The following is a 27,739-nucleotide window of genomic DNA, read 5'->3' on the forward strand; positions in this document are numbered from 1 at the left end:
AAAATATCTACAGAAATGGAAGTGAAGTCATGGAGTGCTCCTCATGATGCTGGCCATACTTATGGTACATAGTCTGATACTAAATTGGCAAAGTTGTGATTGTTGTCCTTCCTGGGAGCCTGAAGTAACAGAGAATGAGATTTAAGGCCTGATTCAAAGTCCGTGGAAATCAGCTGAAAGACTTGCATTATCTTCAATAGGCTTTGCACCAAGCCCTTAAAGCAGCAGCAGTGCAGTGCGGTTTAAGTCATCCCATTTGCTTGTTTAATAACTAGGTGTTAACCTACTCGTGGGTACAGAAAATGGACTGATGCTGTTGGATCGAAGTGGCCAAGGAAAGGTCTACAACCTGATCAACAGAAGGCGATTTCAACAGATGGATGTGCTAGAGGGACTTAATGTCCTTGTAACAATATCAGGTACACCTGTTACTGTGGTTCATTGTTCACAAGCCTTTCCTTTCTAATTTCCTGGGAGCAGTTCTGTCTCAGACAAAACCCTGCCCCTTAACGGCAGGAGGAGGACTATAGGATTAGCTTTGAGTTTAATTACAGAATCAAAGAAATTAGATCTGGAAAACACCTCTTAGGGCATCTTGTTCCATCCTCAACTGCAAGAGTGTCCGGCTGCACCTCTGTAATCAAGGGCTTGTCGCCATTTCAGTTTTCAGCCAACAACTCTGTGCTCTTGACCCTGAATCAAAGGATAATTTGGGTATTTAAATATTCAAGCCTGTTTGTATGGGCACTCCATATGCAGAACTCCCATGGAAGTAATGTGACGTTCCCACCTATAGACAGGCTACAGAATCAGACCATTAGAATAAGCTCCCATTTGAGAAAGCTGACGCTAGTATCCCCATCATCCATAGAGGGGAGGGGATAGGGAATTGCAAAAACCTTTCCTGTTAACTTATTTTTCACATTTAATTCTCACTGGGTAGAGAGATAAAATTTACTCCAATGAAATAATTGGATAGCTGTAGTTTTGTTTGTGATGCTGTCCCTTTCTCTCATTTTATTTAATATTTTCTTCCTCCTGAGCCTACTAACCACAGAAGTGTAGACTTTTCTTCCCTTCACTGAAGATTTCTTTTAAAATGCTGCTTCCTGATTTACCTTCTTATATTGCTCCTATGTACTTTTGTAAAGAATATAAATTATAGGAATTGTAGTACCATAGGAAGAAAAATGTGACGGTAGAACTCCCCTAATGAGCATCTGTGGTGAGCTTAACTAATACAGACTTGCCAAGGTGATTGGAATATTGTGTATGTGTGATTTGAAGTTCTCTGAGTTGGGTATTAGCTTGTTAATCTACTGGCTAATGGCTTTACTCCACTAACTTCAGTGGGAGTCATGTAATGCATCTCAACTGGGTCTTTTTTAAGGCTTTCTAGTGATAACCCATGACATATTCACATTTGAGTAACAGGATATGGGCTCATGTCCTGTTAGACTGCAGCCACTAGAGGGTGACATGATCACACTCTCCCAAATCTGACAATCTGTCCAGTAGAGTACAGTGCTACACCACATAGCCAGACACAGAAACTTCGTGCATGGTCAAATAATAGAATTTATCTCAAATAGCAGTAGCTGGTGAGTAAGCTTAAAATTACAGAGTTACTCAGAAGGGTTTGTAAACCAGATGATGTCAGAAGGTGTTTAGATGTGGGAGAATGGTATGAGGAAAGCTCATGCGGTGAGGTTGGAATGTGTAGTGGATCAATGTCATGCAATGCGATGATCCTAAATGAGTTGAGATATGCAGGGATTGAACCCAGGACCTCTGGATCCAAAACCATGAGCCTTCACTGCCAAAACTAAGACACTCTTTTGTTAGCCAAAACTCATAAACCTGTAGTGGTGGCTGGGACACATAGATGGGGACACAGTGTGTCACACTGAGTGAGTGTGAGTTACAGTTGAATTGTATTTTTTTCATTTTTCATTAGGAAAGAAGAACAAACTGCGAGTTTACTACCTTTCATGGTTAAGAAATAGAATTTTACACAATGACCCTGAAGTAGAAAAGAAGCAAGGCTGGATTACTGTTGGAGACTTGGAAGGCTGCATACATTACAAAGTTGGTAAGTGGAACTTGAAGGATGTTTTAAGAAATTCAGTGTAGCCATTAAAACCACAAATTAAGCAACCAATACATTTGTTCTAGTACTGAAAGAGAAACAGTGAGGCATCAATAGTAGTGAACTTGAGGGACAACTCTGCTTGATGTTTACATGATCCTAAGGACCAGATTCCCCCTCTCACTGTTGTAAATCAGGAGTAACTCTGCTAACGTTTATGGGGTCACACCAATGTAAAATTGGTGTCACTGAGAGAAAAATCGGATTCTCAATCATTCATCTTCCCACTAATCATTGACCAGTTGGTCTTACTCTTAAGAGGTCTTCACTCAGTTTTCCTTATTTCTGAACAATTCACAATTTTGAAGAGACTTTTCTTTTATCACAGTTTCACCCAGGCAGTAGCAATCAGGCAGAGACTATTTCTTTGGTTGTATGCATTGAAGAAAACCACTAAACTGAATGACAAGCATTCATATGATATTTCTCAGATTATCACCTATCAGCTGTGATCGTATTCTTGCTCTTTCCTGATAGGAATATAGGATTTTCCACACCGGAACAAACTAATGAATCATCTAGTCTAGAATCCTTTCTTTGTCAGTGGCCAGTGCTAGGTGCTTCACAGGCTGATATAAAAGCCCACATAACTGTGCAATGTTTTCTACCGTAGGCAAGAAAATTTCTTCCCAAAGTCAGTTAGCAAATCCGTTGGTGATCTGTGTATGCCATGAGGCATGAATATTGATGACCCGGGAAATTTGATCCTAACTAAAACTGCTGGTGGTAATTCATATAAATGGACTAATCATCTTTAAGTTGTGCTCTTTCTTTCACAGCTCATAGTCTGCTATGGAGGAAGGTTTAGTCTGATGGAAGAGTTTTTGAAGGAAATGTCTTTAAAATTAGCTTATTAAATATTCCCCTTTATTAAATATGTTTACATCATATATAACATTAATTGCTGAAGAAAGATAATCAAACATCTTATTTTTTCCCTTTGATTCTGTAGTCTTAGATCTGATCTAATCAAAAAGGAAGAGGATTTTACCCCGCTTGTTTCTAGGTGGTTTGACCCAAAAAAATGCCATTGCAGTATTTTGTACTTCGATAGTATTTTGAACAGAGGTACAGGAATGAGGCAACAAAAAATCAGTGCCACAATCCTAGTTAAACTTTAAATACATCACTATGTACTAGATAAAAACATTACCAATGGAAAGATAGTGAGAAGCTCTTCCTTGAGATAAATTGTGCAGTCTTGTTTGAGTAAAATGGATGTTTTAAAAATTAGTTTTATTTCAATTTTAGTGAAATATGAAAGAATCAAGTTCTTGGTGATTGCCTTAAAGAATGCTGTAGAGATATATGCTTGGGCTCCTAAACCATATCACAAGTTTATGGCATTTAAGGTATGTTTATGTTATTACAAAAATACAATGCATCATCATAAATACATGGGAATTTCTTTATTATACAGATTATGAAAGTGTATCATTTCCTTGGTTTTCCTTCCCCTAGCAGGCCAGACAAGGAATCAAACACAGGTCTCTTGTGTGATGCATAGAACTGACCTGGCAGAGTTAGCAGACAGACTTTTCAATGGAATGTCTCTATCATACTTCAGGCAGGCACACAGAAAGATTCTTCAGGAATAAATAATTGATTGTACTTAATACTATCTTTGAGATGATTGGATGCAAGGTGCTATAATAGTGCTACATATTGTTGATAATGATTTATTAGTATTATTTGCTCTGGATATATGTTCTTCCGCAATTGAAAGTTTTTGGCCAATGCTGTATTATTGGGTTTTTTTTCATATGGACTAAATACATTATTTTATCTCAAACTAATTTATATTTTAATGACCTTTAAAAGTTGCATTTTTAAACGTTTGTTTTGCATCTTTTTCCCCCTCAGTGTTAATTTTTATGTTAAGGTATGAAGTCTAATAATCTGAGGCCACTTTTTCTCTTTTTTTCCTTCCTATGTCCCCCCAGGATTTTTCATTGGTTTCCTGATCGTACATAAAATTGTACCTAAACTACCTGTGCTCTGAGTACTTTATACTCGGCGCTTTATAGCACTTTCCATCCCCAGATCTTTGCAGAGGGCTAACTGAAAGGGGCAGTGGATTCAGAGACTGTTTCATGCTGAATAATCACTGCATCCCTCTAGCAAATATGGCTTTTTTAGGGAGGGTGAGTGTGATCTGATACTGAATAAAGTGAAGTGGACTTCATGTGAGGAATTAAGCAAAGTTAGGGCAGGCTTCACTAGAAGCACACATTGGCACAGCTGCGCTGTTGTCACTCAGCTGGTGAAGATGCTCTATGCCGATGGGTGAGAGCTCTCCTGTCAGCATAATAAACGACAAGAGGTGGTAGCTATGTTGGCAGGAGAAGTTCTCCTGCTGACAGCACTGTCCACACACCACGTGAGTCAGTGTAACTGTTGCTTACGCTGTGGGGTATTCACACCACACCCACCCCGCGAGCCCAAAAAAGTAAATAAGTAGTAGAGTAGGCCTTAGAATGGGGATGATGGGAGCCCCCTGCAGGCAGGCAGGAAGCTGTAGTTCAATTCTCCTGTGGCTGCTATTCGAATCTATCAACTAAATAGGCATCAGTGACGTTCCACACCTGTTCAGGGATTCATGGGGACTGGAATTATGCAAATGCCCCACCCCACCCCTAATAGTTCAGTCCTGTTCAGGGTCAGCATGAAAACCACTCAGACAGGATACAAATGGTCTCCCACCCTTGGTTGCTTTGCCCACACACCAACACAGACCTTACATTGCACAGAGCACCTACTGTGGGTTTGAAGGGGGAATTACTCCATATGTGTTGGCTGAAATACTCTCTCAAATAAAAATGATACTCCTCCATGATCCTGTTTAAAGGCCCACATTTTGGGGCTGCGCAGAGGCACCTGCGAAAAAAGAACTGTGTTCAGAATGGGGAGCACGGGGTAGAATTTGTCCAACCCACAGAAGATACCATGCAGGAGAGGAGCTTGTGAGTCACATTTTTTTAATGCATACACCATCTGGCCCTGCAGAAGCCATGCACACACCGCCTCTCTGCAAATTATTTGTGCATGCAGCAGAGGAATGTGGACTGGCTACTTCAAAGCCTATAAATACTGGCAGAGATTCGTGTTTTGTTTGCAGCGGTGAGGGTGTTTGCAGGTTGTGACCCTAAACTTCAAATATCTCTGTAAGGAAAAGACAAAGGGAATTCAAGTGATTATTCTGAAGGGGTGATGGTGGAGCTTGATGTGGACACAGCAGCAAAATAAGGACAGACACATGCATGGAATTAAGCAGCAGGCTGCAACTTTTATTAAACTTTAACACAGGGGGAGGGACATTACCCACCCATTACCCATACTCTCCTATACCCGGTATTTACTTCGTTCCAGTGCATGGGGTTACAGGGCTCCTTACCATATAACCCATAATGTGGGGTAGGTTCTCCTCAGCCAATTGCCCCAGGACTCATCTCTCTGAGTCCTAGCATCCTCCCCTCAACAAGGGGAACAGAGGGTGCAGCTGGGTGGGGATCTCAACCAGCGAGGGCTACAAGGTCTGACCTCCTAATGCAAAGGCCTCAGGGTCTCACTCTATCACATGAGCCCTAGACCCAGGTCTTTTACCTCTGGGAACTGTTCATTTTAGTCTGTTAACCGCACTGGAAACCAACCACAAGTTGCAATGAGTAGACAACTCCACCCAGTACCTCATTTACGTACCATGCGTGTTCCTGCTCAACCCACTGTGGCTTGAAGGTGCTGTGAGGAAGGCAAAAACTCCCTGGTACTTTGCCAATAGGCCTAGGGGAGAAAAAATTCCTTCCTGACCCACCTAAACAGGTGATAGGCTAGACCCACAGCATCTGTCAGGCTGGGTTCCTATTCTTAGTTCGGATGGGTAGGGTGAGCTGCAGGAACAGAGATGAAAGAGATTCCACATGGCCCCCGTGCCAAGCTAAATTCTGGAAGCTGGGGAATGCTGTCCAATCAGCACCCCACTCCCCCAGCTGGCCAATGGGTGCCAAAGACTCCCAAAGGGAGGAGCTACCTATTGTCCTTTGGCGAGTATCTCCTTGCTGTTGGAACTGTCTCCCTTTCACGGCTGGCCCCCATCAAGCTTCCCCACCCATTGGTGTGGGGGTGTGGCATACGCCAGTATCTTTACAGGCTGTCTTTCGAGCTCTCATTCCAGCTCTTGGATCCATATTTTCCAGTGATTGCTATCCCTGCATGGTGAAATGCAGTGTGTATGTAACATGTCAGACAGCCTGATTGTTAGAACAGGAAAGACGAGCATTACAGCAGCACTTTGAAGCTTCTTGTAAGATATAGCAATACAAAAAGAGCCAGACTAGTGAATCTACGTAGAAACAGAGTGACCAAGTAATACCCTGTGGGGCATCTGAGATGCAATAGGAATATCAATGACACATTTAATAACAGACAAGTGTGGTTTCATAACTGTAATGTGCTGCCAATAGTGGGCTTTGTTTGCACATCAGGAAACTCACTGAATGGATTTTAAAAGTCTTTTGCAGATCTCCAGCACAAACCGTTGCTTGTGGACCTCACAGTAGAAGAGGGTCAAAGACTGAAGGTTATCTTTGGATCGCACACTGGATTCCATGTGATTGATGTAGATTCGGGGAACTCTTATGATATCTATATACCATCTCACGTGAGTACACGGAGGAGCTGTGTTACTGTATGACTAGCATGATGAATAAAGTACGTCCCAAACAAGGTTTGGAAGAGGGTTCGGCTGTTGGAAACTGTGGCTAACTACATGGCATCTTGCTGTGAGTACTAAAATCACTGGTAATGGCCTCTCTGACAAGCGGATGCAGGAGGGTGAGAGGTACCGTACACCTAGTTAATAAATATAAAGGGTTTGATTCTACAGTCTTTACTTATTTGGGGGCAAATTCAGCCCCATGCCAAGCCTGCATAGTCAGGCTTAGTGCTGGCAGGTCCCATGGAAGGAGGAATCCTCCCACATACACCACAGACCAATAGTGGAGGCATTCTATAGCTTCTGTTTCCTTGCCGGGGGGGGGGGGGGGTGGTGGTTAATAGGGAACCAGGTTCTGCCCCAAAAAACAAAATGGGCACCCCAAGTAACTGGGCCTCATAGTGCAGATCCTTTGTGGGGAGTCCCAGATCTTGCCCTCCACCCCACTCCCTTGTGAAGTACAGTTTTCCTGAGTAAGGGTTGCAGGATCTTTACTGAATAAGCTGTGTTCAGAACTCTGTGTATGGTTAATTGACAAAAATGGAGAGTTGAGTGAGACAAGACAATACGAGGTAAACGTGGCCTTTTCTGTACAGTCCTGGAAGCCGATTTTGCTGAACTATGGTAAGAATCTCTCATCACATGGTTTCAGCTAAATTGGTTTAAGCACATTTTGTGAATAAGGCCAAAGCAGGACTGAACTGAGTTTACAAAACATACTTGGGTTTAGGTTTAACTTGGGTTACGCTGGGGTTAGCTCTATTCATTGTACGCCCACACCTTGAATCCTGCGTGCAGTTCTGGTTGTCCCGTCTTATAAAAGATATACTGTATTAGAATTGGAAAAAGTACAGAGAAAGGCAACAAAAATGCCGTCGGGTGTGGAACAGCTTTCATATGAGGAGAGATTAAAAAGACTGGGTCTGTTCATCTTAGAAAAGGGATGACTAAGGGGGATATTATCATTCATTCATTCATTCATTCATTCATGCCCGTCACCCCAACCGGGGTATGGGCCGCCAACAACAGATCTCCATAGTCTTCTATCCTGGGCCATTCGCTCTAGCTGGTTCCAGGTATAGCCCATTTTTTTGCTATCAACCTGAAGGTCGCGTCGCCAGGTATTTCTTGGGCGGCCTCTTTTCCGCTTGCCTTGGGGGTTCCACTGCAGTGCCTGTCTGGTGATGTTGGTTGGCTGCTTGCGTAGTGTATGTCCTATCCAGCCCCACCTTCTCCTTCTAATTTCTTCCTCTGCTGGGAGTTGATGGGTCCTCTCCAAGAGGTGGATGTTACTGATGGTGTCTGGCCAGCGGATCTGGAGAATCCTTCTGAGGCAGCTATTAATGAAGGTCTATAAAGTCATGAATGGTGTGGAGAAAGTGAATAAGGAAGTGTGATTTACTACTTTGCATTATACAAGAACCAGAGGTCATCCAATGAAATTAATGGAAAGCAGGTTTAAAACAAACATAAGGAAGTACTGCTTCACGCAACGCATAGTCAACCTGTGGCACTCACTGCAAGGGGATGGTGTGAAGGCCAAAAAAATAAGGGTTCAAAAAAGAATTGGATAAGTTTGTGGAGGATAGGTCCCTCAATGGCTATTAGCTGAGATGGTCAGGGATACAATCTTATGCTCTGAGTGTCCCTAAACTTCTAAGCTGAGATTGGTCAACAAGGGATGGATCATTCAATAATTGTCCTGTTCTGTTCATTCGTTCTGAAGCATCCGGCACTGGCCACTGTCAGAAGACAGGATACTGGGCTAGATGGACCACTGCTCTGACCTAGTGTGGCCGTTCATATGTTTTTATGTTCCTGTATATAGTGGTTGAGCAAACCATTGGATAAACTGGGTCAGCTGGAACTATGTTTTAAATCAACATACGAATTCCCTTTCTGATCAGACTAGTGGCTCATCTAGGGCAGTATCCCTTGTCTGCTAGCACTGCCAGTGCCTGATACTTGACAGGACGGTGGAGGAAATGCAGCCACGGTAGCATGTTGCCTTAGCTACTGAAGATCAGAAATGTAAGAAAAGTAGCTGCATCCCAGTTTCTACCCTTCCTTCAAACACTGATGATCCAAGAAAGGAGAATATTTCCTCCCCAACTCTGTACCCGGTGTTCTTAATTGCTGTTTCACTATAATTTGAAGACAAGAGGTATTTAGTGGTCAATAGCAGTTGATAGATGGTACTATCAAACGTCAGACATCATTTTCTGGGGGTGTAAATGCTGCAATCTCCTTATAATGGCTGAGGCTGTTTATCTTTGACACTTCAGACTGTTTGATGGTGGAGTAAACATGACAAATTACTCTCTTTCCAGCCGATCCTTTAAATGCCCAGGCATAGCTGTTTAACAGGGTGGGATTTTCTTAAACTTTTTTCCCCATCTTTGATTTAATTCTGATTTGGGGGGTTATTTTAATCACAGATTCAGGGCAATATCACTCCTCACGCCATTGTCATCCTGCCGAAAACGGATGGGATGGAGATGCTCGTGTGCTATGAGGATGAAGGGGTGTATGTGAACACCTATGGACGGATCACTAAAGACGTGGTGCTGCAGTGGGGAGAAATGCCTACTTCTGTGGGTAGGTTAGCCCTTCCTCTTCTCCATCGTCACTTACAAATGTCAAATAAGATGAGAAATAAAGGAAACTAAGATGGGGTCATTTGGGCACTTGCCAATCAAAGCAGACCGCTCTCACTCAGATCATGGACCTAGTTGTTGTCCATTCATTGATTGGGCCTTGAGGACTCCCTATTTAAAGTCACTAGACTGGGGAGACAATGTGCTCCAGTGGAGAGGGCACCGGATGAGGAGTCAGGAGAACCTAAATTCTGAACTCCTGGCTCTACCATTGGCCTGCTGTGTGACCTTGGGCAAGTCTCTTCTCCTCTCAGTTCCTCTGTTTCCCCCATCTGTAAAATGGGGATAAGGATACTTTCCTCTCGTTAAAACGCTTTGAGATCTATGGAGGAAAAAGCACTATATAAGAACCATTATTATTATTTATTATTTGAGTGCTTTCTCTTGATGTGGCTGGCTTCTGCTACCTCTGGCAAACGGAGAGCTACTTGATTCCTCTAGACAGTCTTTGAATACTGATTGTTGAGAGCGGCTTTGCCCATTTTGTTATTAATAGCCTGCCAAATGTTTTTAATGCTCTTTTGGAAATTCCTTTTGACAGCCTACATTCATTCCAATCAAATAATGGGCTGGGGAGAAAAAGCTATTGAGATCCGTTCAGTGGAGACAGGACATTTGGATGGAGTATTTATGCACAAGCGAGCTCAAAGGTTAAAATTTCTATGTGAAAGAAATGATAAGGTAAGTCTGCCTCAAAGTGTGCATCGGTGCTTTACATCTTTAAGATACAACCAGCTACCTTGAGGTTTCAGATCTAGTTTGTCTGGAGGTTAACAAGTAATCAATCTGATGGTCTGCTTAATGCACACAACACACAAGCAAACCACTCCAAGTAATTCTCTTAAGTAGAGACAACCAGTAATGGGGAGAGGCTCTATATTGATTCAGCCTGAATTTCTCCTAAGTGGTGATGACAAAGCTACTTGAGGAGTCTGCTCAAAACCTAATGGGACCATTTGCCTATCTTTGATCAGCTGAAGCGGATCAGTTGTGTTTCCATTTACAGATTCTGTTATAATGATTTTCTGCATAACCATTCTCCCATCCAGCAGAGTGAAAATGCTGCTGAAATAATAGTCCAGTTCAAGCTGCCTCACCTAAACAATAGCCTGTACTCAACAATATTGCATGGCCATAAATCAGTTCCATGAAATAAATCCATTTAGAATCTTGTCAGGTCAGTTACAGTTACACACACACACACACATTACATTACATTAAAAGAACATTATTAATGTTACAAAGTCAAGTACTTAGAAATTAAGAAATGCCAGAATGAAGGTTGCCTATGTAACCTTCATTTGATTCCTTTGTGCATACGCATTATGATACAATCTTAATAATGTTCTTTGAATGTAGGTTTTTGTGTGTGTAAATTCCTAGGTTTTTCCAAAAGCAAATTGATGAAGCAAAAATTCCATCATGCGACATCATATTGATACCCACTCATCAGCAGAGTTGGACTGTTTAGATCCGCTGCACAGATCTCTGCCTCTTGGGCTAACAGACTAACTGGTAGTAGTAATAGGATGTCCTCCTCTGTGTGGCCCAGCACAAGGGAGGGATGAGAGACCATAGTTGCCAAAGGGTTTCACAGATGTATGCTAGCAGCAGAGGAATGGTGAGACTCAAGAATCAGGAGTTACATGCCAGGCTTTGGAGGGGAGTGCTCTCTAGTGGTCACAGACTCTTCTACACATTTTCCCCAGACTTGATGACTTCTGCCCCGTCCTCTCCAACATGGCCCTGTCCCAATCCTGTCTGCTCATCTCTGGCTACTTTTCCTAAGCGCAGGCTCCTTTCCCAGCCAGTCAGTTACTCTCTTTCTTCCCCCGACCCCTTCAGTTCCAATCTCACCATTCTGCTCCTTTTCTTCCCCACTTCCCTGGCTTTTGTCCTCTTATGCATTTGCATCAGGCAGCTTCCCCTTCCGCATTGCCAGGGTGCAAAAAGTGGGGTCACGGAGAGTACAGGAGAGAGAGAGAGAGGCTCCCTGTTCTCAGGTCCAGTGCCTAGCCCCATTCCAGCCCAGAGCCCCATTCCAGCTGGAAGCAGCCATTACAGGGAACATCCAGCTTTGCCTCTGCAGCCCTGGACTGGAGGGAGCATGCTGAGCTGCTTTGAGGGGATGACACATACGTAATCCACTCACACGTAGAAGCTGTGAGGAGAGAGAGGATGCACAGTCTAGTTACACATGGGATCTGTGAGGGGATGGGGCATGCTCAGTGAAGACAGAATTTTTAGAGATTTTTAGCTGCTAAAATCAAAAGTCTCTGCTGAGCATGTGTAAGCAGCGATTTTTACAAAGGCTTATAACTTGGTGGAATTTTACAAAGATGGCAACAGGCACCCCCCTATCATAAAGCCACCCCACTGCCAAATTTCAAATCCCGGATACGAAGCATGGGGGTGCTAGAGCTGTTCAAAGAAAAGGTCACCGGCTTTTTTATTTTAACATAGCAAAAGAACAGAATTTTCCCTAATTTCATTCTGAGAAACAGCTGAACAATTTGGCTGAATTTTTCCAAAAGGTTGACCTGAGGCAGACAACCAGCATGAAAAATGTCAGGTCGAACAGCCTGGCAAAGTGGTGAACAATTGAAAACAAGGTCTTAACGTGGGGAGCCCTGCCTATAATAAACTTGGCACTATGGAGCAACCCCAAGCCAAGCTCTCCTCTCTGGTACTGATAGCAAGTCAGGAAAGCCCCATATTCTTATTAACACCTACGTTAATGATGATCTGGCTCGGTGGGTCATTCTCCAGTGGGTCTGGTTTGCTCAGAATACAGCCAATACAGAGACAACCAACCTGCTGAACTTTCCTTAGATGGTAGCACCAGTTCTCTCAGTTGACGTCCTAAGTGTTAGATTTCAGTTTCCTTGTACTCGTTTTGGAGAGTGTCCCTTTGCATATAGAAAATGTGGGAATGAAGAGTGTTGTCATCTGCGGTGACTGACTTGGAGAGGTTGTGTTACATGATGGGCTGAGACCCACCCCCCAGAAGAAAATTCTGCCAGGTTGTCATTCATGAACTCTTATGTCGTCTCAAGATACTAGCAAGGTGTAAGGTTCAAACTTAGTACTGTTTGTGGCATCCATCAACTCTTTTGCCCCCAGTAATGGCTTGCCTGGAGTAGTGCCTGCTTGTGAACCTTTCCAGCATCCTCCCACAGCTGCAGGTCTCTGTGGATAGTGGGGAGGAAAGTCTCTATCCCCTGTGTTTTCTGGATGCTTCTGTAACCTTCACCCCTTGGGTGGGGATTGGAAGACTGGAGGGACTTGGACCCACAATTTCCTTCAAGTAAACAGTAGATTCCACTCATTACTGGGTGTTCCCCAGTCTCCTCAAAAGTCTTTTCTGGTCAGGGACACATTGCTTCTGCCTCAGTGGCTGTCCCAGCTGTTAAGCGTGTAGTGAAGCTCCCCTTGTGCAGAGAGGCAGAGCTGCGTTCTGCTCCCTCACCAGTCATTCCTGAACTGAGGCAAGTTCTCTCCTTTTCTGCTCCCTCCAGGCCTGGCGGTAGCGGCAGGAATTGTAGGGTGGGGCTAACTGGGTTCTCATTTATCCCTTCTCTGCTGGTGTGGTGTTTCTCTGCTCCATCACAGCCTCCTTGTACTACAGTCACACTACCTGATAAACAGGATTAAAGTAGAACTTCACTGAAAACCAGGTGCCCTGTCTCCATTCAGCTCTCCTGAGAAAATAAAGAAAAAAAAATGAAGAGGGGAAACTGGTTGGCCCAAGGTATTGGTAATGGGATAAGGAACCTTCCATCTCTAGCTTGCTCGTTTGACTCTAGCTTGGGTCGTTAGTGACTAAAAGACATTTGGTGGCTGTTAAATCTAAAAAGCTGAAAAAACATGCAACTAGTTTAGTGTTGTTTTTTTTTGTTTTGTTTTGTTTTTTCCTTCCCATACAGGTATTCTTTGCATCAGTGAGATCTGGAGGAAGTAGCCAAGTTTTTTTCATGACCCTCAACAGAAATTCCATGATGAACTGGTAATAGAAGAACGCTTGACACTTACCTTCATGGCATTATTTCTAATTTAAAGGACATTAAACATGTGGACTAACACTCTAGAGGCAGATACAGAAAGCCTTGTGGAATACACCACTCCCCTACACACACTCTCACAATACAGTACACCCTTCATTGTTGCAGTCTGGTAATGGAGAGAGAGGATTCACTGGAGATCCCTAAGAATGCAACACTGTGTTTGGGGCAGAAAGAGACGTATGCACTTCAAAAGTAGGGAAAGAAACCTCTGATGGTCTCCTGATTAAGCTGTGTTATAGTGGGTTATGAATTTTTTTATTTTACTTTTTCTTTGTCCCCTGCTTTGTAAGAATGGGGAAGAAAATAGTGTCAAAACGTATGTTTTTAATTCTGTCTGCCTGCTAGCGTCAAATATATAGTTTGCTGTAAATTTACTAATTCAAACTGGTGAAAGACAGCACAATAAATGTACCTTTTATCTTTGCGATGAAGGCCATAACCATATAGCTAAGTAATTTTGGAAAATCTTTTGCCTTCACCAACATTTACATGTTGCTTTTGGCAGCAACAGCTTAATGGATTTTTAAAGAAGAGAAAAATAATAGTTTTTCCCCTCTTTTGGGAAATGGATTTTAAATGGCTAAACTACTAGCCTTAGACTAATAAAATCAACAACCATTTTTGTCAGTCTGTCAGTCCATATTTCTATATGGATCTTCACATAATGGTGTGTGTTGATAGAGAAAGTAGTGTCGTTTGTTGTTACTCCTGAAAACAGTGGGAGGGTGTATTAGCATTTCTTTCCCCATGCTACATTATGCAAGAGGTCAGGGCAAAAGAATGGGAGGATGGAACAAAGGCTGAGAGAAACAAGGTCATTCAGGTGACAAATCTACTTGGAGGGATGCGTGGATCCACTTGGGTTTTTAACTTAGGATCCAGTCATACTGAGAACTAATTGGGTGTGCTCAGCTGAATGGTTGGGCCCCATAACAGTGATGCTGTGCATTCAGAACTGCCATGGAAGTCAGTGATAGCTAAGGGTGACTAACACCGATAAGGATTGTGGCCCCAGTGATAACGTGGCTTCCGTTGACCTTGTCTCTTCTCCAGATATGAAGATCGGAACGGGCAAGTTAGAAGGTTCTGAGAGGCCAGTGTTCGCTCAGTGTAGAAGGGAGAGGGGATTAGCTACTAAACCAAGCCAAAAGGTGCATTGCACGGCTGAATTGTAAAGAATTTTTAAAAATAGGGTTTCTTGAGTGAAGATTCTGAAGCTATAATCACTTTCTGCCCCTCCTCCGCTCCCCACGAATTACCCAACATACAGTGAACGACAACATCTGTGCAGAAATATGTATGTATTTAGTTCAGGTTGAATTGTGTCCTTATAAACTCTGCTCAACTGATTTAAATTTTAAGTGAGTATCTGGGATTTTTTTTCTCAATAGCTACAAGCATGGCTGCCTGTGGTATTAGGGTGTTGCATAATGAGATCTGTGTTGCTGTTTTTAACCTACCTCGTTTTGTTCGTTTTTGTTTTGTTTTTCATTTTGCTGTTCATTGCAGCACTGTTATCTCCGGGAACATGTAGAGAGCTCAACTGGCAATCTCTGATATTATATGTAGTAATAATGACGCTATTAAAAAAAACAAATCAACAGTCGTTGGTCAAATCTGAATCCTTCACTGATTAAAAAAGAATCTCACACTCTCAGTCCCCCTGGTCCTGTAATGGACTGCACCATCCGTTATTATGCTGGTAGGCACTCATTTTGTTCATAGTCATTTAAAATTGGTGGCTGGCCACACCATCAGTGAGGGCACAATAAAAATCAGACATCTGAGGCAAACGTATAGCAAGCTGGTGAAAATATGCTACTTCTGGCCTGTGGTTCTTAAAGTTTCATCATGGCGGCTTCATAGGTTAGAGGCAGTTAAGTAAGGGAATCCAGGCAGCATTACAGCTTCATTTCTGAGCCTCTGCCATTAAGGCACCAGGGTGCTGGTCTCAGTCAGAAAATAAAATAAATAAATAAATAAATGATAAAATCCTAGTAAGATAACTTGATCTTTAGCTCAGTTCAAAGCACTAGTCACGGCTGTTGGTTTGATGGACTGTCTCTTCCAGAGGAAAGACCTGTGCAGGGGCAGTTGCTTCGGTGACTCAGACTGGCTGGCTGTGTATACGGTAGCCTATTTATCTGAAATTTCCCACTGTTGCTAGCATCATTGGAGCTCCACCTATGGCAGGAATGGCAAGAGCCCTAATGCAGACAAGTCTCCAGGCAGCCAATGGCACGTTAGTCACTGCATTGTCATTTAGCCCTGGTCAGAGTACATCTTCACAACCATGTGGGCATGATGCCAGTGGTCGCCAGCATTTTGTCTGAATTAGCACTAACATCGTTGAAGCTGCAAGTGGTGGGAAATTCTGAAAATGGTAAATGCCAGCAACATTTTTAGTGCACGTTCCAGCAGGGACCTTGAAATCATCAGCAGTACTTCACTGAGCACCCTGGAAACCACAGCAGAGCACTTACGAGTGCTCCTAAGGCCGGTCTACACTAGGGGAGGGGCGGGTTGATGTAAGATACACAACTTCAGCTATGGGAATAGCGTAGCTGAAGTCGCGTATCTTATTTCGACTTAACTCCCGTCCTCATGGCGCGGGATCGACGGCCATGGCTCCCCCGTCGACTCCGCTTCCGCCGCTCACCCCGGTGGAGTTCTGGAGTCGACGGGAGCACGTTCGGGGATCAATATATCACATCTAGACAAGATGCGATATATCGATCCCCGATAGATCGATCGCTACCCGCCGATCCGGCAGGCAGTCTGGACATACCCTAAGTAACAAGCCTAGGCTTGCACATTCCTGTAGGGGGGTCTCCAAATCAGCAGTTGGGAGACTTCAGGCTGTCGGCCACAGCAAAGCACTGTGGGTACTTTGAAAAGTGTCCTTAATTAAAGAGCAGGTATATAACTTGGGCTAGCTATAATTTCAACCTAAAGCTGCCACTGAATGACCAGAAAAGGGCCTCCACTTTCAGTCCACATCTCCCACTACCACACATGTACACATCCTTGTGCTTTGTATTGCAATGGATGTTTTCTTTAGCAATAACTTTTCTGATTATATTGAGCAACTGCTGTAGTTGTTAGATACTGGAATTAAAACGGAATCAGAGTAAGTCTCTTCACTGACAGTGATTGCCACCAGCTCTTTATATTTTCACTGTGGCTACCTTAAACCAGAAGCTTCTTATTAATTTATGTTGCAAACTGACGACTTTTTTCCCCCTAAAGTGTCATGTTCAGAATACACAGCTTTAAATGATTTTTTTTTTATTGTGGGTTTTTTGGGAACAGTTACGAAATAAAAGGGAATCATTGTGTTTAAACATAAGGTGGTTTGTGAATGTATTTTTTAAAAACCATACAGTCATTGAAACAAAATCATAAGAAACCGATATTGATGCATTCTTGTTTACAGAGGATGTATGTGAACATAACATAAATCAAAAACATTTCTGGTGCCAACTACAATAAAACACAAAACTTCAAACATCAAGCCATGCCTTTTATATTTTTGTACTAACCCTCTCCCCCGGGGTAATAACCATTAGCAAGTCACAGAGGCAAAATAAACCACACTCCTTCAAAGGCAGTTAGAGGCTCAATGTTCTGCAACAAAACAGAAGTTCTTAGAAAAATACGGTTCACCATAAAAGATCAGATCATTGACCCGTCACGTCTGGAACCCTGCCTGAGAAGAGTGTGGAAATATCTCCCTGGTGCCTGCAGCTCTCATTTATGCCCTGAACCAAGAGATTTTATTATCCCTCAGTAGCATCCTAGGTGAAACCAACAAAAATGTGACAGACATTTCAGTCAGTGTTCTACAGACCTCTGCTGTTGTAATATCAAACACTCAACTGGTTTTAAAAGAGGCCATTTGTCCTTTTTTGCATAGCATCTATTCACTGAACACCCCTGGATTCCACACCTTTGTATCACTTGTGGATCCAGATAGTCCCCTGTAGAGAAGATAAAGTATGATAAGCAGACCAGCACATAATGCATCCTGGTGATAAAGCCTTCTATTCTATTGGCATGCCAGATGCCAGGCTGTTCTTGCATTCAAACTCTCAGTTGCATTCAGGGCCATTCTATTTGGCTCCTGTACAGCCATGAGCTTGGTTCAGCCTGTGAAGACACTGGCTTCTCAAGAGACCCAGAAGGGGGTTGTGACAGTACAAAGCAGCTGCAGCAGTACTCTCCACCCCTTCTGCCAGTGCAGCCCCCAAAGTACACATCGCTAGCCAGAATCGCTGGAGGTGGAGCTGTGTAGCTGATATCTTGGTTCACTGGCTGACCCAGAAAATTGGGGGAGGGGGGCATTGATTTGGGGTTGACTAAAAAAGAGAAACTTTGAATTTTTCAGCAAATCAGAAAAATTGGTTTGAGTTGAATACAATATTTGTTCAACTCAGAACAAAACATTTCATTGTCACGTTTTTAATAACATTGTAGTAACCTTCAAAACTAACAGAAAATGTCAAAACAAAATATGATTTTTTTCGGATTGATTGGGGGAGAGGGGTCACTGAAACAACTAGTGAATTCAACACAAATTTGCAAAATGTTTCAGTCGATCCAAATCTGCCATCTTCTGTGGGGTGGGGAGGGGAAATAGTTTAGTCTGAAAAACTTCTTCCAGCTGTATCTGGGAGATGCCCTGATTTGGCGTAGCTCTGCACAAGCAGCCTCCATCAGCAGGGCTCTCAGAGGAGTCCTGACTCCCTTTAAATATGCTATCCCATGGCAGGAACACAAGAAGTACAGTTAGGGGTAGGGTAACACAAACACCCTTTGTCTACCCCAGGGTGCTGGCACAGAGGTGAATCAAGTCCTATACCTGTAAAACATAACGGTCCTGGTCCAGTCTTATTGACAGTACACAGTACTGCACTCACTAGGTCAGGAAAGCACTCGCTACATTTTATACAAACATCTCTTCCTTTTTATATTGAAATTAATTCTTTCCCACCCTCTCAGAAATTGATTGACGGTCACCAGAAAAATGACCATTTATTACAGTCCTTAGAACAGCGTCATGTTGGCATTAAGGGCTGCTTATTTTATAGGGCAGTGTCCGGAATGCCACACGGGCAAATCTAGTAAAAGGCAGATGAACTAGTACTTGGGTAACAATTAAATCTATGCTACAGGGAGTCGGGACTTTCCAAGGCTGGTCCCTAATGTACTTTGCATTAATAGTTTATGTTGGAAAATCCTATTTCCTGACGGTAAGGACCATTCATTGTTATCCAAAGGTATAATACAGGGGTAGGCAACCTATGGCACGTGTGCCAAAAGCAGCACTTGAGCTGATTTTCAGTGGCACTCACACTGTCTGGGTCCTGGCCACCGGTCCAGGGGGCTCTGCATTTTAATTCAATTTTAAATGAAGCTTCTTAAACATTAAAAAAAAACCTTATTTACTTTACATACAACAATAGTTCAATTATATATTATAGACTTATAGAAAGAGACCTTCTAAAAACATTTAAATGTATTACTGGCACGCGAAACCTTAAGTGAATAAATGAAGCCTCGGCACACTACTTCTGAAAGGTTGCTGACCCCTGGTATAATACGTAATACTTCTGTGGCACTCTGCCTCATCGCTGATGATGTAATCTTGATTATCACAACACTCCTGAAGGGAAGGTGTTATCACCATGTTCCGTTTACATAAGGGGAAAGTGAGACGGAGAGGTCAAGACATGCCCAGTTCCACACAGCAATTCAGTGATAAGCCACCTTAGAACTCAGAAGCTTCTGGGCCTCCCAGTCACGTGCTCACTCTGTGAGACCCACGGATCAGGTCTATTAAGCACATGTGCTGATCACTTCCTCCTCAATCATTTCAGTTAGGGAGTGGGAGGCGAATATTAGGCTGCTACCTTTTTAATTAAAAATATTTTAATTTGCTAACCAAATTGGTGTGTTTACAGCATGTTTTCATGTTTGATTAGGAATACAATTAGTGAAGATTAAGCAGCTTTGTGCCCTCCAGTGTGACAGGTAGTTAGATGTAATTTCCAAAGCATTAAGTTGCTTTTAATGTTTACCGTAGCAACGGGCCTAAGCAGCAAAGGCTGGATCCTGATTCAAAGGTTTCCTATGTTCAAAGAGCATTTGGATTTATGCCCATATTTACAATCTGTTATGCTTGAAAATCCATTTATAAAACCACAAGCCTGCAATCTGATCTCATTGATGCTGGTATAAATGAGGTGTTAACTCCACTGAAGTTATTGGAGTTACACCACTATAGAGTCGGTGTAAATTAGATCAGAATCATGTTTTTAGACACATTTATGCAACTGCCAGAGCAAAGATCCTCTTAAGATGGAGACACTGATGTTTCTTCGGGAGCACAGGAGATGGACAGTGTGAAAAAGATATCCCGCTGCCCAAGCAGCACAAGTTACAGTCACCTAAGCACTGTCCACACCGGTGCTATGTCAGTGCTTCTAGTGTAGATCTGCCCTCAATTTCATACTACTGGCGAGACATGAGTATCTTCATTCGTATGTGCTGAGAAGTGAATGCTTTGTTCTATTTCATGGTTCTGCACCATTTATATATCCCATAGGCTGAGTATCCCTTCCCACTGATAAACCTTGATTGTGCTGGCTTCTGCCTTGCTCGTGAAGTTTCTTGAAATGTTTTCTGATTGCAAGTCATGGTGAAAGAAAAAACAAAATTGCTATTTCTGTTGCAGCTGGAAGTAAAACGACATACACAGCAGCTAACTGACTTGTATAATGGGATGCGTTATACAAATCTCTCTCTATTGCTGATTTAAGTCTTCTGTTTACAGTGTTAGTAGATATGTACAATTGCAAGGTTTATAATATTAACAAAAGGTGTTTCTTTTTCTGCAGTGATAAATGTCACCTGGGTTATTTTTCTGTCTCAAACTCCCTAGTAAGTTCAAAACTGCTGTCAGTAGTTGCTCAAAGTGAAAACTCCCTTCATTGCAGATGGGCATAATGTTGATCCTCTGTACATTCTGATTCTTTTTCGTTTAACTCGTCATAGTAAAGATCTGATGTGAGTTTCTCAGCACCAGCATTCTCTCAAACTCTCTCAGGGTTGATCAAGAGGGGCAACATATGCAGGGAGCCAGTGCATGCTGCATTAATGAGCTATGCATGCATGGTTTTATGCTGTACTCTAAGACATGTGGCTTCTGCAAAATGTATCTGTTTTACTGTACCCAGGTGTGCAATGGAACTGTTATACTCTTTTCAAGTACAAGTAGATTAAATGAAACACTGATTTAAGGGCACTGATTTAAGGGCCTCTCATTTAAGTTGATGGCAAAACTCATATTGACTTCAACAGGAAGAGGAGGAAGCCTGTATTAAGCATCCAGTCATGATAAAGGAAAGAGCCCTTTTAGTTTAACTTGAAAGGTCTTTTCCCTGTATATCTGATTTTGTAATTAGTTGATGTTCATTGAATGTGAGCATGCGGCAGCATTTAAGATTGGGTAGCAGCCTAAAACCAGTGATGATTTTGGAGAAGCTCTCCACATCTGAGCTGCGTTAAGTCAACAGGACAGATCGTTATCAGGGCAGACATCTCACTATTTAACCTGCAGTCATGTCAAAAGGCACTAATCAGGATTGGGGCCCTATTGTGCTGGGCATTGGGCAACCATAGAAAAGAGACCATGTCAGCCCAGAAGGCCATCTCGAGGGCTCTGGTTCTGGATAGAAATGGGTCTCCTCTGAATCTCTGGCATCTCAGGAAATGCTGTGTGTTTATTATGCATATTATCGTAGCTGTAGGAGCCCTAGTCATGGACCAGTACCCCATTGTGCTAGGTGCTGTACTTTATTATTAATAATATGGGTGAGATTTAAAGTTTTCATTGGTATTGTTCATTTTCTTTAGTACCAGCACCTGATTTTCACCAAGTGACTTCAGCTGCCTGCTGGGTTGAAGACCCTTGAATTCAGTTCATTCCTGAAAAGCTGCTATAGATTCTAGGCTCCTGACAAAGGGCCAGTCCTGCATTCATAGGTGGAACCATTAGGGGAGATGGTGAGACTCTGTCCTCCCTCCCCCACGTTGTTGATACCCCCCTCAGAATGGCTTCAGAACTCTCACATTCTCACTCCTCAATTTCCTTTTATGTGGCTGTGCCTTTGTCTGCATTCCTTGCGTGCCCTGTCTAGTGAAATTAGTGGGAGTTATGGGTGCACGAGGAAGGCAGGATAGGGCTCAGATGCTGTGTTTATATTTGGTTAAAATGCAATGTGTGTGTTGCATGAAATTTCATTGAGGGGATTATCCTCCAACCCTCCTGCAGGACTATTTGTCATCTGTCGATTCCTGTAAGGGGGATACATTGTAGTTCCATTTTCTTTGATCTTGTATTTTCTTTCTAAATTTAATAATTTTAAAAACAAAATTATGAACTGAACATAAAATGGTTTTCCCTTTGTTATCATTTGCCTTGTCATGTGCAATTGGAGCTGTGGAAGGTGTGTAACTGCAGAAGCCTCAACATTGTGGCTTTAGGAATGCGCACACACACATACACACACATACTTAATCTGGAACCCCATGTCAGCCAATCAGAGCTGTCTCATGGGGTTCCATGTCTGTTCATCCTGTGCTCATGGGCGTAGTTTATGCAATCCTACAGTCTAAGCCAGTTGATAACTAATATTCTTGTACAAAACAGGTCTGAGTTTGAACATATTTAGAACAATCCATATCCTCTCCCCCCTCAATAAAAATTCCCACATTTTATATCCTTATTCTTTTATTGTCCAAGATACGTCTTTTGGTTGGCTGATGCCACCAGCATTAGAGTGCTACTGAGACCATGGCTGCACTACAAACTTTGGTCCATGCAAGTTATGTTGGCATAAAGCCACTGCAGTTAGTATATTGCTTAGTTGCTTGCATTGGCGCTGCACCTGCTCATCAGGAGTGTTTGTGTTGATGCACAGTGTGGTGCACCATGGGTAGGTATTCCAGGGTGAAACCCGCCACCCTCCAGCACACTGTCTTTTGGGACATTTTGGTAATGCATGGTGAGGCAGAAACATTTTGTGCAGGAGTGACTGGGAGCAAGGGGTCAACTTCCCAGCATGCAACAGTTTCCAACCCATAATGTCATCTATATCCCATCATTTTTGTGCCTTTTTAAAAAAAATCCCATGAAATCCACACAACCTTCCTTACTGTCGCTATCTCTGACAGAAGCATGGAGCCTGCACAGCTCTGCACTATTGTCATAAGCATTGCAAGCACAGGGCACATAGAAGAACCAAACCAGCCTGGAACATGACGATTTCTTGGATGACAGATTGTTATGGGACATTGTGAGAACAAATTGAAGGTTTTTGGTGTCATTCATGGAGCATCTGCAGATGGAAGAGCGCTGCTTCTGAGCCCAAGAAGTGAGCATTGACTGGTGGGATCACATCGTAATGCAGATATAGGAAGATGAACAATGGGCGCAGAATGTTTGGCTGGATCAGGCCACGTTCCTGGATCTGAGAGTCAAGATCATCCCAGCCCTCCAGCACCGGAACACCAAAATGAGAGCTGCCCTGACTGGAGAAGTGAGTGGCGGTTGAACTGTGGAAACTTGCAACGCTGGATTGCTACCAGTCAGTGGGAAATAATTTTGGAGTTGGAAGATCCACAATGGGTCTGTGGGACTGTGCAGGGGACATGAGACTGTGACTCTGCTACATGGGACTGTGACTCTTGGCAATGTGCAGGACATAGTGGATGGATTTCCAGCAATGGGGTTCCTGAACTATAGAGGAGCAATAGATGGCATGCATATCCCTATTTTGGCACCAGACCACCTTGCCACAGAGTACATCAACAGAAAGGGCTTCTTTACTATGGTTATGCAGGTGTTGGTGGGTCACCAGGGATGCTTCACCAATATCTATGTTGGCTGATCAGAACCCGTATCTTTAAGAACACAGAACTGTTCAGAAAGCTGCAAGCAGAGATTTTCTCTCCCAAGTGGTGGATTATCATTGGTGATGCTGAAATGCCAATAATGATGCTGGGGGACCCAACCTATCCCTTGCTCCCATGGCTCATTAAGCTGCACAGCCACCTCGACAGCACCAAGGAACGATTCAACTACTGGCTCCGCAGGTGCAGAATGACAGTTCTATGTACTTTTGGTAGATTGAAGGGATGCTGGTGTTGTTTACTCACAAAATTGGAGCTCAGCAAAAAAAACATCCCAAAGGTTATAGCTGCCTGCTGTATCCTGCATAATATTTGTGAAGCAAATGGAGGGGGCGGGAGTTGCTGCCGTGGTGGAAGGCAGAGGCAGAGTGGTTGTCTGCTGAGTTTGAACAACCAGACACAAAGGCTATTAGAAGAGCTCAGCACAGAACTATATGGCTCAGGAAGGCTTTGAAAGAGCACTTTCAGCGTGCCACACTAGTGCGTTGTGGTGTACTGTGCTCTACTTGGCCCTGCAGTTTTGGGGCCTGTTAGGTATTGAATGGTGCTTGGGGTACATCTGTGACTACAACACTGTCAGTGCACCTATTAATTTTGTGGTGCTTGCTATACATTTATGATGATTGCACAGTGTTTGTCATTGATCCTGTGAGTTGTCACACTGTACATTAACAAGTGAGTGCTTTCCATATCACTAGGCACTCTGCAGCCTACGTTGTGAACTAATAAAGATTCAGTATTTTCTAAATAGAATTTTATTTCATAACAAAACCATGAAAAAAAATCTGTGCAATTTAAAAGCAAATTAATTAAAAACTTAATAAACTAATAGAACAGAACTTCACTAGGGGAAAGAACATTCATTTCTATTTTACCTACACATACAGCAATCCGTGGGTGTCACAGTGTATGGGAAGCAGTGGTTGTTCATTATGTCCCCCAGTGTGGAGGAGTAGGGGTAGGGATAGGGGTGTGGCCCCTGATGTCATGTGGGAGGCAGGTGTGTAGGGATGTGCTGTAATTCATCTCTCTGTGGATTACCAAAGGGCGATGAGTCACTGATTGTTGAACCTGTTGGTCCACAAGAGGCTGCAGCATTATGTCCTGGTGCATCTCCCTCTCCTTTTCCTGCTGGGACTCCAGAGTCTTTCTCCTGTCTGCTTTTTGTCTCTATACAGTCTTCAACGTTCACCTTCCTGGCCCTTTGCTCATGGTCTGATGCAGAACTGGCTTGCAGGATCTCCCTGAACGTGTCATCCTGCGTCCTTACCTGAGTCAGGCGTTCTATGGGTCTGTAGGAGGACCCTCTCAAGGCCTCAGCTGCAGATAAAACACACAGAGGTACCATTGACAGTATAGTCACAACTGAAAATGGAAGTTAAGATTCAGAACGCCCTTCTCTTGCTTCCCAAGATTTTAAACAAGACATGCTCATTGACACTTCCGCTTTGGAGTGCTTGTGTATGACACAAGTCTTAGCACCAGCCTTGGTGAATATGGCCGGCCAGGGTGAGAGAAATGAGAAGGGAATAGCTCGTTGCATGAAAATATGAGTATAGGGCAATGGCACTGAATTACTGACACCATTTTCCACAGGCAGTGGTGATTTTAGCTGATCTCTCACTCCTGAGGGTGACAAAACACAGCTGCTGGTGGTATCTCGAAGCTGCCAGGGGCTTGTATGCTGCTCGCTTGTGTATTGCAATGGTGCCTGCCAAAGTTCTCACTGACTGGCATGGGAAAGTGTCCTACAGCAGAGGAAGAAATAAGGCAGCCCTCCCTAGAAAGAGGATTGCAGAGTATGAAAGTTTTGTGGAGATTTCTCAGGAGGATTCAAGGGACATCCCCGTGTACATAAGCAAACTGTTCTGCCTGGCCCCACCCTGCCTAACTCTACAGAGGAATGAAAGCCAGATAACTCTACCTCTGTTTGTTGTACTGCTGCCTCTTCTAGGGTGAGTAAATTAATGAAAAGTCAATAGTTGTGTCCTGTTAAGTTGGGGGTGGCACCGCTGTAATGTGAAATAAATTTACACACTGACCTGAGGGTCCTTCCCCTGCATTGGGCTCGCCTGGCCTTGAATGACAAGACTGACTGGACTTCTGGTGGAGTCTCAAATAGTTCCTGGCTTGCGGGATAACTGGTCGCATGTTCCACATCCTCCTCCACCTCCTCCTTCACCTCATCCTAACTGTACCCACCAGGGACCTGTGACTAGGGCTGATCGGAGATATCCACAGTGGTCTGCGGGGAGGTGGTGGGGTCTCCTACAACGAGCTACATGCCATACTTGGGGAAGTGGCAGATCTGCGGCTTGGCATTGGATTGACTGTTAGCCTCCCTGGCCCTTTGATATGCCTAGAGTGACCAGACATCCTGTTTTTAAAGGGACAGTCCTGTATTTAAGTCCTCCTGCGGCTGTCCCGACTTTTTCTTAAAAACGGGCAAATTGTCCCATATATTCTGTCTCTTCCCTCCCACCCCCCATCAGTGCGGGGGGGTCCTGCTGCTGGCCAGTGGTGACTTGGGGGTTCAGTGGCCAATGATGGGGGTGAGTGTGCAAGGCTGGTGGTGAGGCAAAGCTGCAGTGCGAGGGGCCGGCCGTTCCCCCTGCCAGTCCATCAGCACAGCCCCCGCTGCATGCGAGCTCTTGGACAGCAGGGTCTCACCTCCCATCCTATTTCCAGCCCGCACTGGCTGCGCGCTGTGAGCTACGGTGGTTGGTGAGTTCAGGCAGGTGCCAGGCAGCGGCCAGTTACATGTTGCCTCTGCTGCCCACCCATCGGCCCTTTATGTGCTCCCTCTCCTGTCCTCTCCCTGCTTTGCCCCTTCACCCCCCATTCCCACTGCTGCCCCATATATCCCCACTGGCTGGGTGCGTCCCGATCCCTGCGCTGTGCAGAGAACCAGCCCCTGGTCGGAGCGCTCAGCTCACCAACAGCCTGGCCGGCAGGCTCCTTCCTTCCCCCACTGCCTCTGGCTGGGCTGGCACCTCAGGAAAGCCCAAGACCCTCCGGCCCGGGGCGCTGGCCAGGAGGAGCCGAGCCCTGCATGTGCCAAAGCCCCACACGGTGCTGCCACGGAGAAGCCTCTCCGCCCCTCTGCTGAGCTCTGGAGTGGCGAGGCAGAGGGAAGTGCTTTCCAGCCTGTTCACACCCCGGCCCTGCAGGATCCACAGCAGCCCCCCAGGAAGGGACTTAGCACCCTCTTCACCCGCTCTCTCCCCCGCCTTGGGTCCTGCCCCGAGGGAGTGTGGGGCTGCTCCATCCCCTAAGCACCCTCCTCTGCTGAGCCACCTCTCTGGCCCGGTTCACTGAAGCCCTGCAGTCAGGTTCCCTGAGCCCTGGTGCACAATGCATCCTTGAGGCTTAACCCCTTCCTGCCAGTGCTGTAGCCAGAGGCAGCTGGATTATGTAGGTGGCCTGGAGGTGTTATCTGCCTTTCGACACTGTGGGCAGGAAGGGACAAGATGCTTCCAGACATGGGGAGGGGGGAAAGGAGGGGGAAGAGAGGAGCTCTGCAAAAGACACGGGCCAGGTCATCCCTCTCCCACACCTCCCACTCCCTTGTGGCTGGAAGCAGTTTCCGTCCTTTCCCCACCACACAGTGCCAAAAGGCTGCTGCAGGCCACAATCTGGTGTGAACCCTGGCAGAAATCAGGGGAGCGGGGGCATGTGACCCTTCATCCCCCAACCCCCCAACATGTCTTGGGAACATGTGGCACCAGGTACCAGAAGAGACAGGTCCGTCCCAGTGGCCCTAGCCAGGCATGGAGGGCGGAGAGCGCCAGCCAGGGAGGGTCAGGTCGGTCAGTCCCGCCCCCCTCATGTGGGAGAGGTTTACATGAGTGTGTGTGGGTGTGTCACCTCTCCCTGTGTGAACCCTAAAGCCTTAAAGATAAGACAGTAAATAAAAAGACTCCAGCTACGCAGTATTTCTTTTTAACGGGCTCAGTCAACTTGATGTTAATTTGAACGTTTGTACTGCATAGTTTTGATTGATTGCCTCGCTTGAATATGAGTAATTTTACCAGGTGTCCCGTATTCAGCATATGGAAATATGGTCACCCTTGATATGCCTGACCCAGTTCCTGCACTTTCATGCCGAACTGCTTCTGGGCCCTGTCGTACTCCTCCTGAATCCCCTATTCACAGCCTATTCTCCCCCAGGGCCGCCCAGAGG

General features: G+C 44.3%; 1 protein-coding gene across 16 annotated transcripts in view; it reads left to right on the forward strand.

Moving 5' to 3' along the window:
* Positions 1-27,739, forward strand: part of TNIK (TRAF2 and NCK interacting kinase) — a 316,747-nt gene that overhangs the window by 281,777 nt on the left and 7,231 nt on the right. For 5 of the 16 annotated variants that reach the window (XM_039490028.1, XM_039490016.1, XM_039490021.1 and 2 more), the window contains 7 exons: positions 276-419; positions 1,958-2,092; positions 3,401-3,501; positions 6,657-6,806; positions 9,299-9,458; positions 10,059-10,198; positions 13,444-14,942. In XM_039490028.1, coding sequence (XP_039345962.1) covers positions 276-419; positions 1,958-2,092; positions 3,401-3,501; positions 6,657-6,806; positions 9,299-9,458; positions 10,059-10,198; positions 13,444-13,527 — 914 coding nt within the window. In that variant the 3' untranslated portion in view covers positions 13,528-14,942. Of the gene's footprint in view, positions 1-275; positions 420-1,957; positions 2,093-3,400; positions 3,502-6,656; positions 6,807-9,298; positions 9,459-10,058; positions 10,199-13,443; positions 14,943-24,734; positions 24,846-27,739 lie in introns of those variants that run through there. The other 11 variants (XM_039490012.1, XM_039490023.1, XM_039490015.1 and 8 more) reach the window with 6 other exon arrangements.

Source organism: Mauremys reevesii, linkage group 9, assembly GCF_016161935.1.
Source record: "Mauremys reevesii isolate NIE-2019 linkage group 9, ASM1616193v1, whole genome shotgun sequence".
In the NCBI taxonomy this organism is placed as follows: Eukaryota; Metazoa; Chordata; order Testudines; family Geoemydidae; genus Mauremys; species Mauremys reevesii.